Below are 13,627 nucleotides of genomic sequence, written 5' to 3'. Positions count from 1 at the left end.
TCCAGAAAAGTATATCACAATATCGTATATTGTGATGCTTCGAGCGAAATCTTAATCCTCACACCGCCAAGTCACTAAGTATGTAACGCGGTGTTTGGTGCCAAGTGAGCGGTAAAACAGTGGAGGGTACCTATTCTATACCGAGATGTCATTGTGATCCTTCATCGGACCAGCCCCTAGAAAAAGCTCATGTCCTCCTTCGCGGCCTAAATTCCAGACGTTTATTTGCATTATCTTTGACAATGTAGTCCATTGAAGCAAGAAGTTTGACCTTACCTACCTCACCAACTTAATCTCAGCAATGCAATGAAGAATCCGAATCATGATATCAACTGAAAATTGGTTGGAAGGCACCAGAAATAAGTAGTTAAGTGGCATTAAAGTGAACCTGCTCCTGACCTTGCGTTACTTTCATGATTCATTGTTCTGTTTCTTTTATTACAAAAAGTCACATGAGCCTTTTATCAGTAAACGAAAAGCTAAATAAGATGCATGGGAAGTCCCTCCGACGAAAATCGAATTCGGAGCGCCATGGCTCCTAGTTGAGGACATGTGCCATTAGCTGACTCCCCATTTCTCAAGATCGACCGTTTTCATTTCCAGAAATTAACTCCTCTCACCCGAAGATGACATATTAATTGCAAATTGCAACTTTGACAAAATGAATAATTATAATAACGGACCACAGGTCTGCCCACTGTTTTGCATACTGTACCAATGGAAGTGGAATGGTTCCAAGCTCATTCCCATATAATTTGATAACCTCAAGCCCCGTTTTTCGAATCATTTCTTCGCATTTGTGCATTACCAACGTTCTTTTTATCTATACTAGATCTTTAGTGGAGTTGTGCTAGCTTGACTAGTGCTTGCACATGTCATTACTTGCACAGTGCACCCTTTTCGTCGACGCCTAACCATGTTCATAGAAAAAATCTATGTCGTTATGATCGCTAATCAAACCCAATAGTACTTTCTTTGGCAACTAAGGTAGATCCTAGTTAAGGCTGCCTGCCTGTTCTGCACCTTGAACAGTCCAGTCCATGTAACTTAAGTCAAAGATGTGTACAGTGTGTTGTCCAAATAATAAAAAAAGACCAAAACCAACAGCATTATTTTAAAAAAACAATAAATAAAAGAAGGAAAAAAATATTAAATTGAAACCCATTAAACTTTAGAATAACAGAGTACATACACTGAAAAAATTGGAGCATATGCTCTCTACAACTACAAGTAGAAACCAAACCCCACCATTGTCTCCCTTATTCACTCTATTAACACGTTAACAAAGTAAAGAACAGTTTGTCATCACAAATGGAGAGAAACTGGCTTTTGCTTTTCCTCCTCTTCCACTTAATGCCTGCTCACCAGGCTGCAACTTATGTAGGCGGCGGTCTCGGCTTTGGGATCGGTGACAATGCTGGTGGCGGTGGAGGTGGAGGTGGTGGTGCTGGCGGTGGTTTTATGGGTGGAGGGATCTCTAGCACCAACAAAGCTCCACCCAGGCCTTCTTCGAACTCAAAGCTCAAAACGGCATACACTGCTCTTCAGGCATGGAAACTGGCAATCTCCGAGGACCCAAATGGGATCCTCTCCACTTGGGTGGGGCCAAATGTCTGTTCCTACAAAGGTGTCTTCTGCTCGGATTCTAGGAATGCCGTCTCCGATGGTGACCAGTACATTTCCGGCATAGACCTCAACCATGGAAATCTTCGGGGTACCATTGTGGATGAGCTCTCTTCACTCTCCGACTTGACTCTCCTCCACCTGAACAGTAACAGATTCTCTGGCTCGGTTCCAGGAACGTTCAAGGATCTCTCTTTGCTCCAGGAACTCGATCTCAGCAACAATAATTTCTCCGGGAGTTTCCCTAGCATAGTCCTAGAAATCCCGAACCTCATCTACCTCGACCTCAGGTTCAACAGCTTCTCAGGAACCATTCCAGAGGAACTTTTCGAGGGAAAGCTAGACGCAATCTTCCTTAACAACAACCAGTTTGAAGGGGAGCTTCCTGAAAGCCTTGGAAATGCCCAGGCATCCGTCATCAATTTTGCCAACAACCGGTTCAGCGGAACCATCCCCTCAGTCTTCGGAGCCATGGCTTCAAGGATTAAGGAGATACTATTCCTGAACAACCAGCTAACTGGGTGCATTCCTGAGGGAGTCAGATTCTTTTCGGAAGTGAAGGTCTTTGATGTGAGCTACAATTCTCTGATGGGCCACTTGCCCGATTCAGTTTCATGCCTGAATCAGATTGAGGTACTCAACCTTGGGCACAACAGACTCTCAGGCGTCCTAACCGACATAGTATGCTCGTTGAAAAACCTAATGAACCTGACGGTTTCCTATAATTTCTTCTCGGGCTTGAGCCAGGAATGCTCCAAGCTGGTAGTGACGAATGTCGGCTTCGATTTCTCAGACAATTGTATCCCAAACAAAGGCATGCAGCGGCCTCCACCCGAGTGCTCTGTCATTCCGGGAGGAGACATGAGTTGCTTCCGGATACCATCACCTCAGCCTCTTGTCTGTGGCTCTATGGCTGGATTTCCTGGGCCAGCTAATGTCGCCGGCCTAATTGCAGCAACTCCTTGATTAGTTTACTCGAAGTACTGACCGTTGGTTTGAACTGAGGGAATTCGTCAACAAACAGATAATGGCGTTTGTTTATTTCTCATCGGTGCTCTATGACAGAGTGGCAATGGCTGTCTGCAATTAATACATATCATGATAAAGAATAAAGCTTCCTGATATTATTTCCGAGTTTTCGACAATATGTCCTGATAGGCCTAATTTGTTTCTTATGGTAACAGACCATGTTATCCCCTGCCTTGATTAGATAAGGCCATTGAATAAGGTAAATGCTCTCAACCTTTTTAATCATACTTCATCGTTATAAAATGACAGTTTTCATTAGATCCATTGATGCTTCGTCCCACATTGAAATTCTTATTACTTTTCTTGGTTATATGGAACATGTATTAATATTTGGATATTCATGAATTAACAATATTCAGATGACAATTGTGGATATAAATGAAACAACGAGCACCAGAATTTGGAGGAAATAACATGACTGAGACAGTAAGCAAATTATATCTGCAATTGAGCAACAATGGATGAATTAATTCCATGGAGCGTAGTGTAATGCACAAGTTCCAGAATCCCTAATTCCACTAATTAAGGAATATAGTACATGGGATTCGGGAGCTTAAAGGACCGTTGTGCTTGTGCAAAGCCCAGCAAATCGCTCCATTGATCTCCCGAGCTCCCGTGAAGTCTATAGCCTTCATACTTTAACTCCGATCTCCTCTCTGATTTGTATAATGTTGCAGGTTTGCCTTGATCCGAAGCAGACCTGTTTTAAAAGGCAAACAGAAAACTCAATTTTCTAAGACCTTAAAACCTGTTAGGGGAGCAACTCGTATCGAATTTTCAACATAATCAAGAACTTTGGACATTTTGACAGGCAATTGAAGCATCGAAAATGTACCTCAAGATGAGCCTTTCCCAGTTGCTGTACCCGGACCTTCGAAGATTTGTTTCCGTTACATTCCTCTGATGCTCGCTTCGCCCGGTTAACAGAAAAATCTTAAAACCGAGCTGTTGAAGTTCCTCATACAGGCTTAAACTTGCTGGCAATGCAGGGGCGTCAGCCAAATCCACCCAAGCATCGAATGATTTCTCATCGAACTCTTCTAGTCTAAACATTTTCAAATCGAAACAAAGTAAGTTTTCAGTAACTCGGACAAATAACACGATACGGATAATAACTAGCTCGTGCAAGTAGAGAATGATGACTGACATAAGCTCGGTAACAACATTTTTTGGGCAGTTCTTATCGATAAATATGAAATCAAATGGTGCCACCCAAAGTCAGTCATAGTCCTATTAACGAATCGATCCCAAAACCCATTTCTTTTGAGGACTACAAAAGATACTTGAGAAAATATTCTTGAGGGGAAGAGAGAAAGCGCCACGTGTCACACGCCTAGTGGCTGTCAAGAATGACATGTGAAGCCACCAGCATTTATATACTAGATTATATTCACGACAGCTCACATGCCAGCCGACAACGACAAAGAATGATCAAAACCACAGAGGCCGCACATCATGAATAATTTTAACAAGTCAGCAGATCCAACGGTCAGCAAATCATCATGTGCTACGAACGACGTACCCGAACCCGTGAGCCTGGTAGTACGGGACGTTGGAGAGGAGCGTCTCGTCGATGTCGAAAACCCAGGCGTCATGGCCGTCGGCGGCGACCTCGACGTCCCTCGCGAACTCCAGGGAGTCGTCGGCGACGAAGGTCGAGTCAGAACGGTAGCTGTCCCCGGTCATGTAGTCCTCCACGAACTGGCGGCACCTCGAGGGGATGGACTTCCAATCCCCGGCGTCGTTGGTCTCGACGGTGAACCGCCAGCTCTCGCAGTAGAGGCCGTCGTCGTCCCGGAGGAACTTTCGGGTCCGGTCACCGTAGAGCCGGATGACGGGACGGGAGGAGGATGCGCAAATGAAACTGACGAGGAGGAATATGGAGAAGAGGAATCGATGAGACTCCATTGGTTGCGAAGAGAGAGGTCTGATTGGATTGGATTCTCTTCGTCGTCAGAGAGAAGAGAGAGGGATTGGGTGAGGTGAAGAGTATGGTTATCTCACGGAACTCAAGCACGATGTCGTTTTTGCGGAAAATCTAAATTTATACGCCGTGACACCGTGGTTTTCCATCTTTATTTTGGACTTATAAATGGTACGGTTGGGTTTATTTCCAAATTGCAATTAAAGCAAAAAATTCACCATTACCAAAAATAAAAAAATTTTAAAAAAAGCAAAAATTTTACCAAATATAACTATCACAATTGGCAGCTCCGTATTAGTTAGTCTTAAATATTTAAAGTTCGGTTAGATCAGTGAAGGCCCGTTCGACTTCTGAATATCATGGTATACATTGAAAATTTTTAATAGTTCGATTTTGGTTCCGTATGCAATTCAAGAATTCAAACTGTTAAATGGTTGGTGCGAAATTTTAATTTTAATTCCACGACAATTAAACCATCTTCTAAATTTTATCCATTTGATTCAGCTTTAAGAAATCTAGACGTTATTTTGTTTTATAAGTGAATATTCCTATTTTATCACTAGCAAGGTTATCAATTTTAGCTCTCTTGCATAGAAATATGAGGAGGTTATCTATATTCAACAAAAAAAAAAAGAGGTTATCTCTTCTACATTTTCTAACTAGCTTATTGAACCCGTGTGCTATACGGATTTTGTAAAGAAAACTTATTATAAAAATTTATTACAAAATGTATATATTAAGACAATTATTAATATTTATTTATATATTTTTATACTATATAAACTTTAATACAATAAATTTCATACCAACGCAAGATAATATTAATTTAAGAGCTCAAAAGCAAATAATTCATGTAAAATCTTTCATAGCCATGATCTTAATTATCAATTCAATTTATAAGAAAATAATTATAAAATTCAAAAAATACGAAATTCTTGAGTTTAGTTAATGAAAGAAATATTATAATCATACGGGATGTAAAATTTCAACATTAAGTATTGGCTATTTTCGTTCCTCACTCATATCTCATATATTAAGTTTTATAAATTTGAATAATTTTAGATAAAATAACTAATCACATCGATGAGAGATAATTTAGTTTAACGTTTATAAGGCTAAAAATGATTATTAAAAAAAAGGCAAATTACAAAAAAAAAATCTAAATTTTGTAAAACATTTCAACTTTGTCATAAATTTTGTTTTGAAACAAAAAAATCCACATGTTTTATGAATCGTCTCAAATTTGACATCCCGTTACCATTCTATTCCATTTTTCATCTATTTGCCTACGTGGAATTTACGGGATCCACAAAGTTTACACATCATTTGATCATCTTCTCTTTTATTTACAAAAATGAACTAAGTTTTCATAAAAGTATCAATTTAGTTCCAAATTTTGATTTGTAATTTTAAAAAAATACATATTTTAAAAATTTCTCAGAAATGGTCCATGAGAGGAAATGCTAGCCGGGGCAAACTTTAGGAGCACTGTAAGGAGACCCAAATGAGGAGAAAGGTTATTTCTAAGACAATTTATAAACCATATGGTTTTTTTCATTACATATCAAATTTATGGTGAAATTGAGACTTTTTTGACGTTAACAGTCCAGTATACAAAATTGACGGAATTTTTAACAGATGTCATTTTTTAGACAATTTTAAAAACTTATGATTTTTTCTATTACAAAATAAAATTTAGGACAAAATTGACAATTTTTACAAAACTTAAGTTCTTTTTTGTAATTTGCCCAAAAAAATCAAAGTTTAATAATTTTAATTTCTTTAAAATTATGTATATTTATTTAGTAATAAAATATCGATTTCTTATAGAATAACAGTAAGTGATTAGAAATTCTTCTTTAATGTTTCTTTTAGATATATTTTCTCTAATTACAATAATGAGTAATATTATCCAACTTCTATATAATATACTGATACGGTAGAAGACATGGCAAATCGGTATATCGAAAATAGGTTTTGACGATCTCGTCTCGAGGGAAACGGCCTCCAGAGCCAAACGAGAATTTTTAGGGCCTCAAATAGACAATTTTATGTTATTTGGGCGTTTTTGCATATTTTAAGAAAAGTTTATTTCTTTCGTTACAATTCCCTAAAATAGTTTATTTCGTTTGTCCTAAAATAGTTTATTTCCTTTGTTGCAATTTAGTTTCTTCTTATTTAAGCGATGTAAGCCTTAGGGCTAAAGACAGTTTAGTTTTGATGAATAAAATTTCAAGAGAGTATTTTCTCTATTATCCCAAATTTGGCATTGATTGAATCAACGAATTTGATACATATTCCCTAGTATTCGTAGAATCAACAGATTATAGAAGATTATTTTCTGGCATTCATGCACGAATCAACAGATTACAATTGTTTTTTAATTTCGTTGCGTCAGTTGGTATCAGAGCTAGGTTCGCTCTTGGATCAGCGATGCCGCCCCGAAAAACGACTAATCAACATCGTGTTGCGGAAGAGGACGAACTGTATCAGAGGATCGAGCAGATTATTGATTCTCGGCTGGTGCGTAGGTTGGACGTGGTTCTGGATCGCCTAACCGAAAGGATGGGGGCGCTGATAGAGGCCTGACAGGAGGTTGACCCGAGGCGCAGCCGAGTCCCTAATCCGACTGCAGACTTGGAGGATGTCGAGTATGATTCATATTCTGAAGGAGACGCAACTTTGTTTTCCGAAGATGATTCGTCTGATGACGCATTTTTTGTAGAGGGAGGCGATGGAGAGCCCGAGTTCAATGAGGAAGAGGATGATAATGAGGGAGATGACAAGGGTTATGATGGGAACCGGAAATTCGATGAATTTGAGGGGAATGATGTGAGTCTCTTTGCTTCTACTAAGTATGATGATGACAACAAGGAGACTGATGTGGTCTGGAAGGCCATCGACAAGAGGATGGACTAGTGAAGAAAGGATAGGAGGGAGGCGAGGCTGAAGCAGGAAATTGAGAAGTACCGTGCCTCAAATCAACAGACGAGGACGAGGATGTTAGATATCTCTATCGAACCAATCAATGCGGCATAGTATTTTGAGTCGGGATTTTTCCAATCATCCGTTCTGGAGCATGGGCTGTCATCGGTTTCCGGTCAAGTATGGAAGATGTATATATTTGTGTGGATAATTTTGCCCATGATTATGGATTCGAGAATCTAAGTAGTGGGCCTAATGCCTTCTATGGGCTTTTCGATGGGCATGGGGGAAAGCATGCTATTGATTTTGCCTGTTGTCACTTGTTGATGATCATTCTTGAAGACGAAGACTTTCGTCACGAGATCAAGAAGGTCATTACTTCTGCCTTCTTACAGACTGATGTCGCCTTTGCCGAAGCATGCTCATTAGATGCAGCCCTCGCTTCTGGAACCATAGCATTGGCAGTAACAGTCATGAGGAGATTACTAGTGGTAGCTAATGCTGGAGATTGTAGAGCAGTCCTATGTCGCCGAGGGAAAGCAATTGAGATGTCAATGGACCACAAGCCTATATGCGTCAAAGAACGGAAACGGATTGGGGCTTTCGGAGGTTATGTCTATGACGGGTACCTCAATGGGCAACTAAAAGCAATTTTATCTCTTAAACGCAATTTTATCTCTTAGAGGCAATTTTATCTATGCACTCCTAGGGCGAATTCTCTCCACCCAGGGGAGAATGATGCGGCAGAAGACGTGGCAAATCGGTATTTCGAGAAAAATAAGTTCTAACAACTCTGTCTCGAGGGAAACGGCTTCTGGAGCCAAATGGGAAATTTTATGGCCTCAAATAGACAATTTTATATTATTTGGGCGGTTTTGCATATTTTAGGAAAATTTTATTTCTTTCGTTACAATTCCCTAAAATAGTTTATTTCATTTGTCCTAAAATATTTTATTTCCTTTGTTGCAATTTAATTTCTTCATATTTAAGCAATGTAAGACCTAGGGCTAAAGATAATTTAGTTTTGATGAATAAATTTTCAAGAGAGTATTTTCTCTATTATCCTAAATTCGGTATTGATTGAGTCAACGAATTTGATATCTAATCCCTGGTATTCGTAGAATCAACAGGTTATAGAAGATTATTTTCTAGCATTCGTGTGCGAATCAACATATTATAATTGTTCTTTAGTTTCACTGCGTCACATACTAATTTATTAAAACATGTATTATTCTACCTCATTTAATATAGTCATTTACTATTATGCCCCTTATTTAATAGGGTGTAATAGAACTTTATATATATATATAGATTATGTATATTATTTAATAATAAAATAGCAATTGCTTATGATAACAATAAGTGATTAGAAATTTATCTCTAATGTTTATTTTGGATATATTTTCTTTAATTACAATAATAAGTAATATTCTATACAATATACTAATTTATTAAAATACTATTTTATCCCTATTTAATAGAGGCATTTACTATTATACTCTTATTTAATATGGTGGAATACAACCTTTTATATATATAGATATCACCAGCAAAAGTTGCGATTTTACGGTATGTTCTATCTCAATGGGAACTTAATTATATTCCATTTCTTTCATGTAAATACTAATAGTGGTTGGTGATGACAAGTTGACAATGGTAAGCAATAGTGACAACCTTCTTTGACATCATTTTGGGGCTGATGTGAATTTGTCACACCCATCAGATTCAGATTTATACGAGCGAAAGCAGAAACATAAAGTATCGAGGACCAGAAACGACGACATTCAGTAGTTTAGTGTCACCGGACCGATAAGATTGAAAAAGAAGGATCAATTGACTTCAGAATATTGAAAACCAGAAACGTTGGCATTCAGATAGGTACAAGGATGGATCAGGGGAGGCAAAGGGGGGCAGAGAGTTGCTTTGAAAGGCTTTTCACTTCTCACCATATGTGATCGGCTGCAGAAACAGATTGAGCAATTAGTGCCGATGAAGAATAAAAAAGAACTAATCAGATCATTATAACGTAAAGAAATCTTGAGGGCATATCCTCCCTCTTCCTGTACAACCTAAACTGATTGCACACATAAGTATAGAGTATGATCTCCGATTCGATTAGATCTCCCACAGCAAAAGGTATAAATCCTAAACCAAAATCCTTCCCGAACCGAGAAAAAGAAAATGCAAATTCAACATCGACTAGAGGAAAAAGGAGGGAAAAGATAACTGTTTCTAGGAGATCAAAACTGATTTAAGAAAACTGGTTACTTGGCGGGAAAAAGAATCAAGAAAACATATTTTCCGTTTCTTCTGTGCTCGAGCCAGCAGTTTTCTGCGTCTCGAAATCAATTTTGGCTCTCATTGCAACAGGATAGGTTCGTTCTAATTTTCTAGGAGGTCGAACCTTGCTCCTCATGGCACAGCTCCTTCCTTAATTTCCGTGAGAAGAGCTGGCAAGCATCCATGCTGAGGTCGATCGCGGCTGAGAGCGCGATGAACAGGGCTACATCAGACATACACTTCACGTGCTGGGCTCCTACCTGGACCACAGGCTTGCTCGCTTTGCCTCCACCTTCCACACTCGAGCTCATCACGAAGCCCCTTATGGGAGGCCATGGACAGATCCCAGGGTTGTCTCTCATCATGGCCCGGTGGCTGCTGTCGATGCAGAAATTGCCGCCTTTCTTCATGTTCATTGTGCCCTCGGAGATGGGGATCCCGCAGGCCGGGCCATTCTCGGTCACGAGCTCAAACTTGTACCCCAACCCATCGACGAGCCCCCTCTCACGCCAGGCCTCGAGGCGGCCCCATGGCTTCCAACTACTAAGGGAGTGCCTGTTAAATATATAGCATCACATAAACAATCAATTAAACCTAATTAATTAACGTATATATAATCAAAAGACTTACTAAACCTTCGCTTGGTAACCAAGAGGTTCTAAATCCGAAATATCCCACTTTATTAGATATTAGGATTTATATTTTTTTTGTACTAGATCCCAGAGCCTCCCTTATAACCGAAATAAAAAAATTAACATACATATATATGGTACTAGGTTTCCTCCACCGGATCAACTCTTTTAGTGGGTTATTTTACATACCCATGGGCCCGAAGTATGAGCCAGGCTCCGGGGTTTGATCTAGAGACTCGATCAGAGCCCGGGGACGGTACAAAGGGAGTGATGATCGAGGCAGCCGCGACAAGGGACCCGGAGAGGTCGTAAATCATGATCATCCACCCTTTCCTTTCTCTCCACTGCCTTTCCCGATCGCCGAGAAAGCTTCCCATTGACCACGGCCTGTGGCTGGTAAAATCTGAGGAGAGTGTCCTGGTGAATTTTGGTCACAATAATTAGCATAATCATGTTTACTGAGAAAGCAAGTTAACTGAAATGTAAATATGACACAGCCATAGTTGCACATGGGATGAAATCAATGGTGGTTTGAGTCCGACAGTTGGAAAGATTTGGGGCAATCAGTGTCTCGTTGACCGACCCACCTTCACTTTAAATCCCAAATTGGGTTTAATTCTGCTATTTATGATCGATCTCGAATCATAATTTTCATGACTAGAGTCTCACCAAATTATGATATCAAGGTTCTTTTTGGCTGAATAATGATACCAAGATCCGTCTTATCATGAGACCCACCTTCATTTTATTGTGATGTTAATCACTTCAGTTAGTCAGTTCGGTTTGGACTTATTCTTTTGGAATTTCCTCTTACAGAAACCTACACTTTTTGAAGGATCTCTCACATTTTCGAAAATGAAGTGCCGAATTTCGACAGATTCATATGAAATCGGAACACATATTGCACGTAGAAGGCCACGAACGGATGCCCTTAATGCGTATTTTTCGCAAAAAGTTGAAAGTTCAAATATAAAGCCGGCGATCATGGAAGACGAAGCATATCTTTGACCCGAAAATCGACTTTAAAGTAAAATTCAACAGCTGATACAACTAAAACTAAACCGCATCATCAACCTTGAAAAATCCGTACTTTTATTTGGGAAAAAAATGCATCGATCGATCGTTAGCCATTTTATCCGTTTTCTGCCGGCAAAGGCAAAACACAAAGAAGAGAGAACGAGAGCAGCATTGGGTTCTCAGAACAGAACAGGTGTCCTCAGTATTTTGGACGAGAGCGACCGTATTAAAAGTATAGCCAAAATGGATTTTCGTGTTTCATTTTTTAAATTACAAATAACACTTATTAGCCTAGAATGAAACACATACCAAAAAGGTAATTACAGGGGCGCGGGAAGTTTCATTTTATTGATAATCGATGTAGTGAATACACAAATACATCATATTCGGCGTTTATAATTTATAACAAAGAGTTATTGTTATCTCAAAATTCATTAAAACCGAACCCCATTTTTGGTGCCAATGTATCTGTCATGGTGGCATTGACTTGAGGACTCGTAAGCAACAATTATCGAGAAGAGATTTTAGATTCGATTCTCAAACGGAAGTTACTTGGCCGGGAAATGTATGAATACATACCTGGACCTTGAGTTCCGGTCGGCATTGAACTTGCAGCTGAAAACCGGCTGTCGTATATTCCCCTGAATCTGGAAAACCACCGGGCTGCACTCTGGTTCTCCCCCGAACTGGAACACGAACCGCGGCTCTGGCTCGGATCGAACCACCAGGTGGAGCTTGGCACAGGCTGCTGCGTCATCCGCCTCCCGGTGCTTCCCGAGTTTCGTCCACCCGCAATGGAGCACCCCGGGCCGGGCCGAACCGGCCCCTTTGAGGCTGATCCCGAGCTTAACCCTGCCCAGCAACTTGCCGCTCCTGACACCGCACGTGTGGCCCGAGCGGCCGGCGTAGATGGAGACGCGGAGGGTGGCAGGCCTGCCGGAGAGGCGGCGAAGGGCAGCAGGGTCGAGGTGGAAGACGGCGGCCGGAGTGGAGGCGGAGGAGGGGGCCGGGGCCGTGTCGGCAAGTGGGAGGAGGGCTGTCTGGGAGGGGAAATGGTTGAGGGTGATCTTGCAGAAGCAGGGGGTGGTCGCTGGGTGGATGCCTGCGGTGGCGACGGGCTTGGCGGCCGGCGGGAGCTTAAGGGACAGGGATTCTACGATCAAACGAACAAATGGGCAGGGATCCATTGTTTTGCGGAGCAATGGGCTTTCCTCTTCAGAGCAAACTATGGACTTGAGGAAGAAACAGAGGGGTAGCTGAGCAGAGGAGGGGAGGGGGGTGGGGAGAGAGAGTGCGCTTTGTGACAAATTATAGGTATTTTTCTTTTGGTCAGTAATAACAAAATATGGAAATTTTCGATAATCCTACATTGTTACGTGGTATAACAAGCAACAATAAAATTATAGCAAATGAGTTATTGAGCTTGTAATCACATAGATTGCACCATAGTTTTATATAATAAAAAAAATTTATTAATTTTCTCTCATCAGATCACATTGAGAATGAGATAGGACCTTTGAAATTTTATCTTATCCTCATGATAAGAAATTAAAAAAAAAAAAATTGGATGTTGACTCTTGTCTTCATTATTAACGTCTCTTTTTCACTGGTGTTTTTCTTTTTTCTCCATCTCTTACACTTTTTTTATATTTCGCGGGAAAAAACTAGTGTAAGATTGACATTAGAAGACCACCCATCATAAAGCATAATATAGTATCTTTAAAATAATAAAAAGTCTAAATTTCAAGAGAAATCATGACATTTGCCTAATTTATCAAATATGTATAAAAGTTTCACTAGAACGTGTGTACTTTATGAATAGTTTCATTTATGAGCAATTGATACTAAATTGTCATTATATGATTAACATCGTGGCATGTGTCCTCTCGATCCACGGGAGAATAAAAACAAAAAAAAAAAACTTCAATGCCATCTCATATTGTGACGTGAGCATTTAGGAGCAAAATAAACACTATATGTGATCACATTACAAATTCTAAAGTATATGCAGTTCTCAAAAAGTTTATATAATTTTGGCTATATTTGATAAAATGCTCAAAAAGTTCTCCAAAATAACCTTCACATGAACATATGTGAGACAAATTCAAATAAGTTGGTGAATATCGTTCCTGAGTATGTGTCTTTGGGGGAGAGAATTTATGAGGTGAACCATGTAAAAAGTAAGTTATCTGTATAG

The 13,627-nt window shown here is 39.9% G+C and overlaps 4 protein-coding genes across 4 annotated transcripts; 2 read left to right on the top strand and 2 right to left on the bottom strand.

The window, feature by feature from the left end:
- The first annotated feature begins 1,018 nt into the window (after window positions 1–1,018).
- Window positions 1,019–3,123, top strand: LOC116197485 (leucine-rich repeat extensin-like protein 4). The gene has a single exon (XM_031527640.1). The coding sequence runs from the start codon at window positions 1,312–1,314 to the stop codon at window positions 2,587–2,589; it is 1,278 nt and encodes a 425-aa protein (XP_031383500.1). The 5' UTR covers window positions 1,019–1,311; the 3' UTR covers window positions 2,590–3,123.
- Window positions 3,028–4,660, bottom strand: LOC116197486 (acid phosphatase 1). Its single transcript, XM_031527641.1, has 3 exons — window positions 4,175–4,660; window positions 3,488–3,697; window positions 3,028–3,352 (listed from the first exon to the last, which is right to left on the bottom strand). Exons 1-3 carry the CDS (start codon window positions 4,558–4,560, stop codon window positions 3,175–3,177), a joined length of 774 nt encoding a protein of 257 aa, XP_031383501.1. The 5' UTR covers window positions 4,561–4,660; the 3' UTR covers window positions 3,028–3,174.
- A 3,023-nt stretch (window positions 4,661–7,683) lies between these two features.
- Window positions 7,684–8,184, top strand: LOC116193659 (probable protein phosphatase 2C 57). Its single transcript, XM_031522400.1, has one exon. The coding sequence runs from the start codon at window positions 7,684–7,686 to the stop codon at window positions 8,182–8,184; it is 501 nt and encodes a 166-aa protein (XP_031378260.1).
- Window positions 8,185–9,267: 1,083 nt separating this feature from the next.
- LOC116193492 lies at window positions 9,268–12,723 on the bottom strand. The gene is made up of 4 exons (XM_031522211.1): window positions 12,010–12,723; window positions 10,603–10,830; window positions 9,906–10,336; window positions 9,268–9,460 (listed from the first exon to the last, which is right to left on the bottom strand). Exons 1-4 carry the CDS (start codon window positions 12,615–12,617, stop codon window positions 9,444–9,446), a joined length of 1,284 nt encoding a protein of 427 aa, XP_031378071.1. The 5' UTR covers window positions 12,618–12,723; the 3' UTR covers window positions 9,268–9,443.
- Between the last annotated feature and the right edge of the window lie 904 nt (window positions 12,724–13,627).

The sequence above is a fragment of the Punica granatum genome, chromosome 2 (genome assembly GCF_007655135.1).
Source record: "Punica granatum isolate Tunisia-2019 chromosome 2, ASM765513v2, whole genome shotgun sequence".
Lineage (NCBI taxonomy): Eukaryota > Viridiplantae > Streptophyta > Magnoliopsida > Myrtales > Lythraceae > Punica > Punica granatum.
The sequence above is the reverse complement of the archived record's forward strand: the minus strand, read 5'-3'. Positions and strand labels throughout refer to the sequence as shown.

Bases quoted from the DNA above. Each gene is read 5' to 3' on its own strand.
- LOC116193492 (XM_031522211.1), bottom strand. From the start codon at position 12,617: ATGGATCCCTGCCCATTTGTTCGTTTGATCGTAGAATCCCTGTCCCTT. The intron at 10,831-12,009 runs GTATGTATTCAT...AAAATTCACCAG, and splicing joins GACCGGAACTCAAGGTCCAG to GACACTCTCCTCAGATTTTA. The intron at 10,337-10,602 runs GTATGTAAAATA...TATATTTAACAG, and splicing joins CTCATACTTCGGGCCCATGG to GCACTCCCTTAGTAGTTGGA.
- LOC116197486 (XM_031527641.1), bottom strand. From the start codon at position 4,560: ATGGAGTCTCATCGATTCCTCTTCTCCATATTCCTCCTCGTCAGTTTC. The intron at 3,698-4,174 runs GTACGTCGTTCG...GAAAATGTTTAG, and splicing joins TACCAGGCTCACGGGTTCGG to ACTAGAAGAGTTCGATGAGA. The intron at 3,353-3,487 runs GTACATTTTCGA...CTTTTAAAACAG, and splicing joins TGGGAAAGGCTCATCTTGAG to GTCTGCTTCGGATCAAGGCA.
- LOC116197485 (XM_031527640.1), top strand. From the start codon at position 1,312: ATGGAGAGAAACTGGCTTTTGCTTTTCCTCCTCTTCCACTTAATGCCT.
- LOC116193659 (XM_031522400.1), top strand. From the start codon at position 7,684: ATGGAAGATGTATATATTTGTGTGGATAATTTTGCCCATGATTATGGA.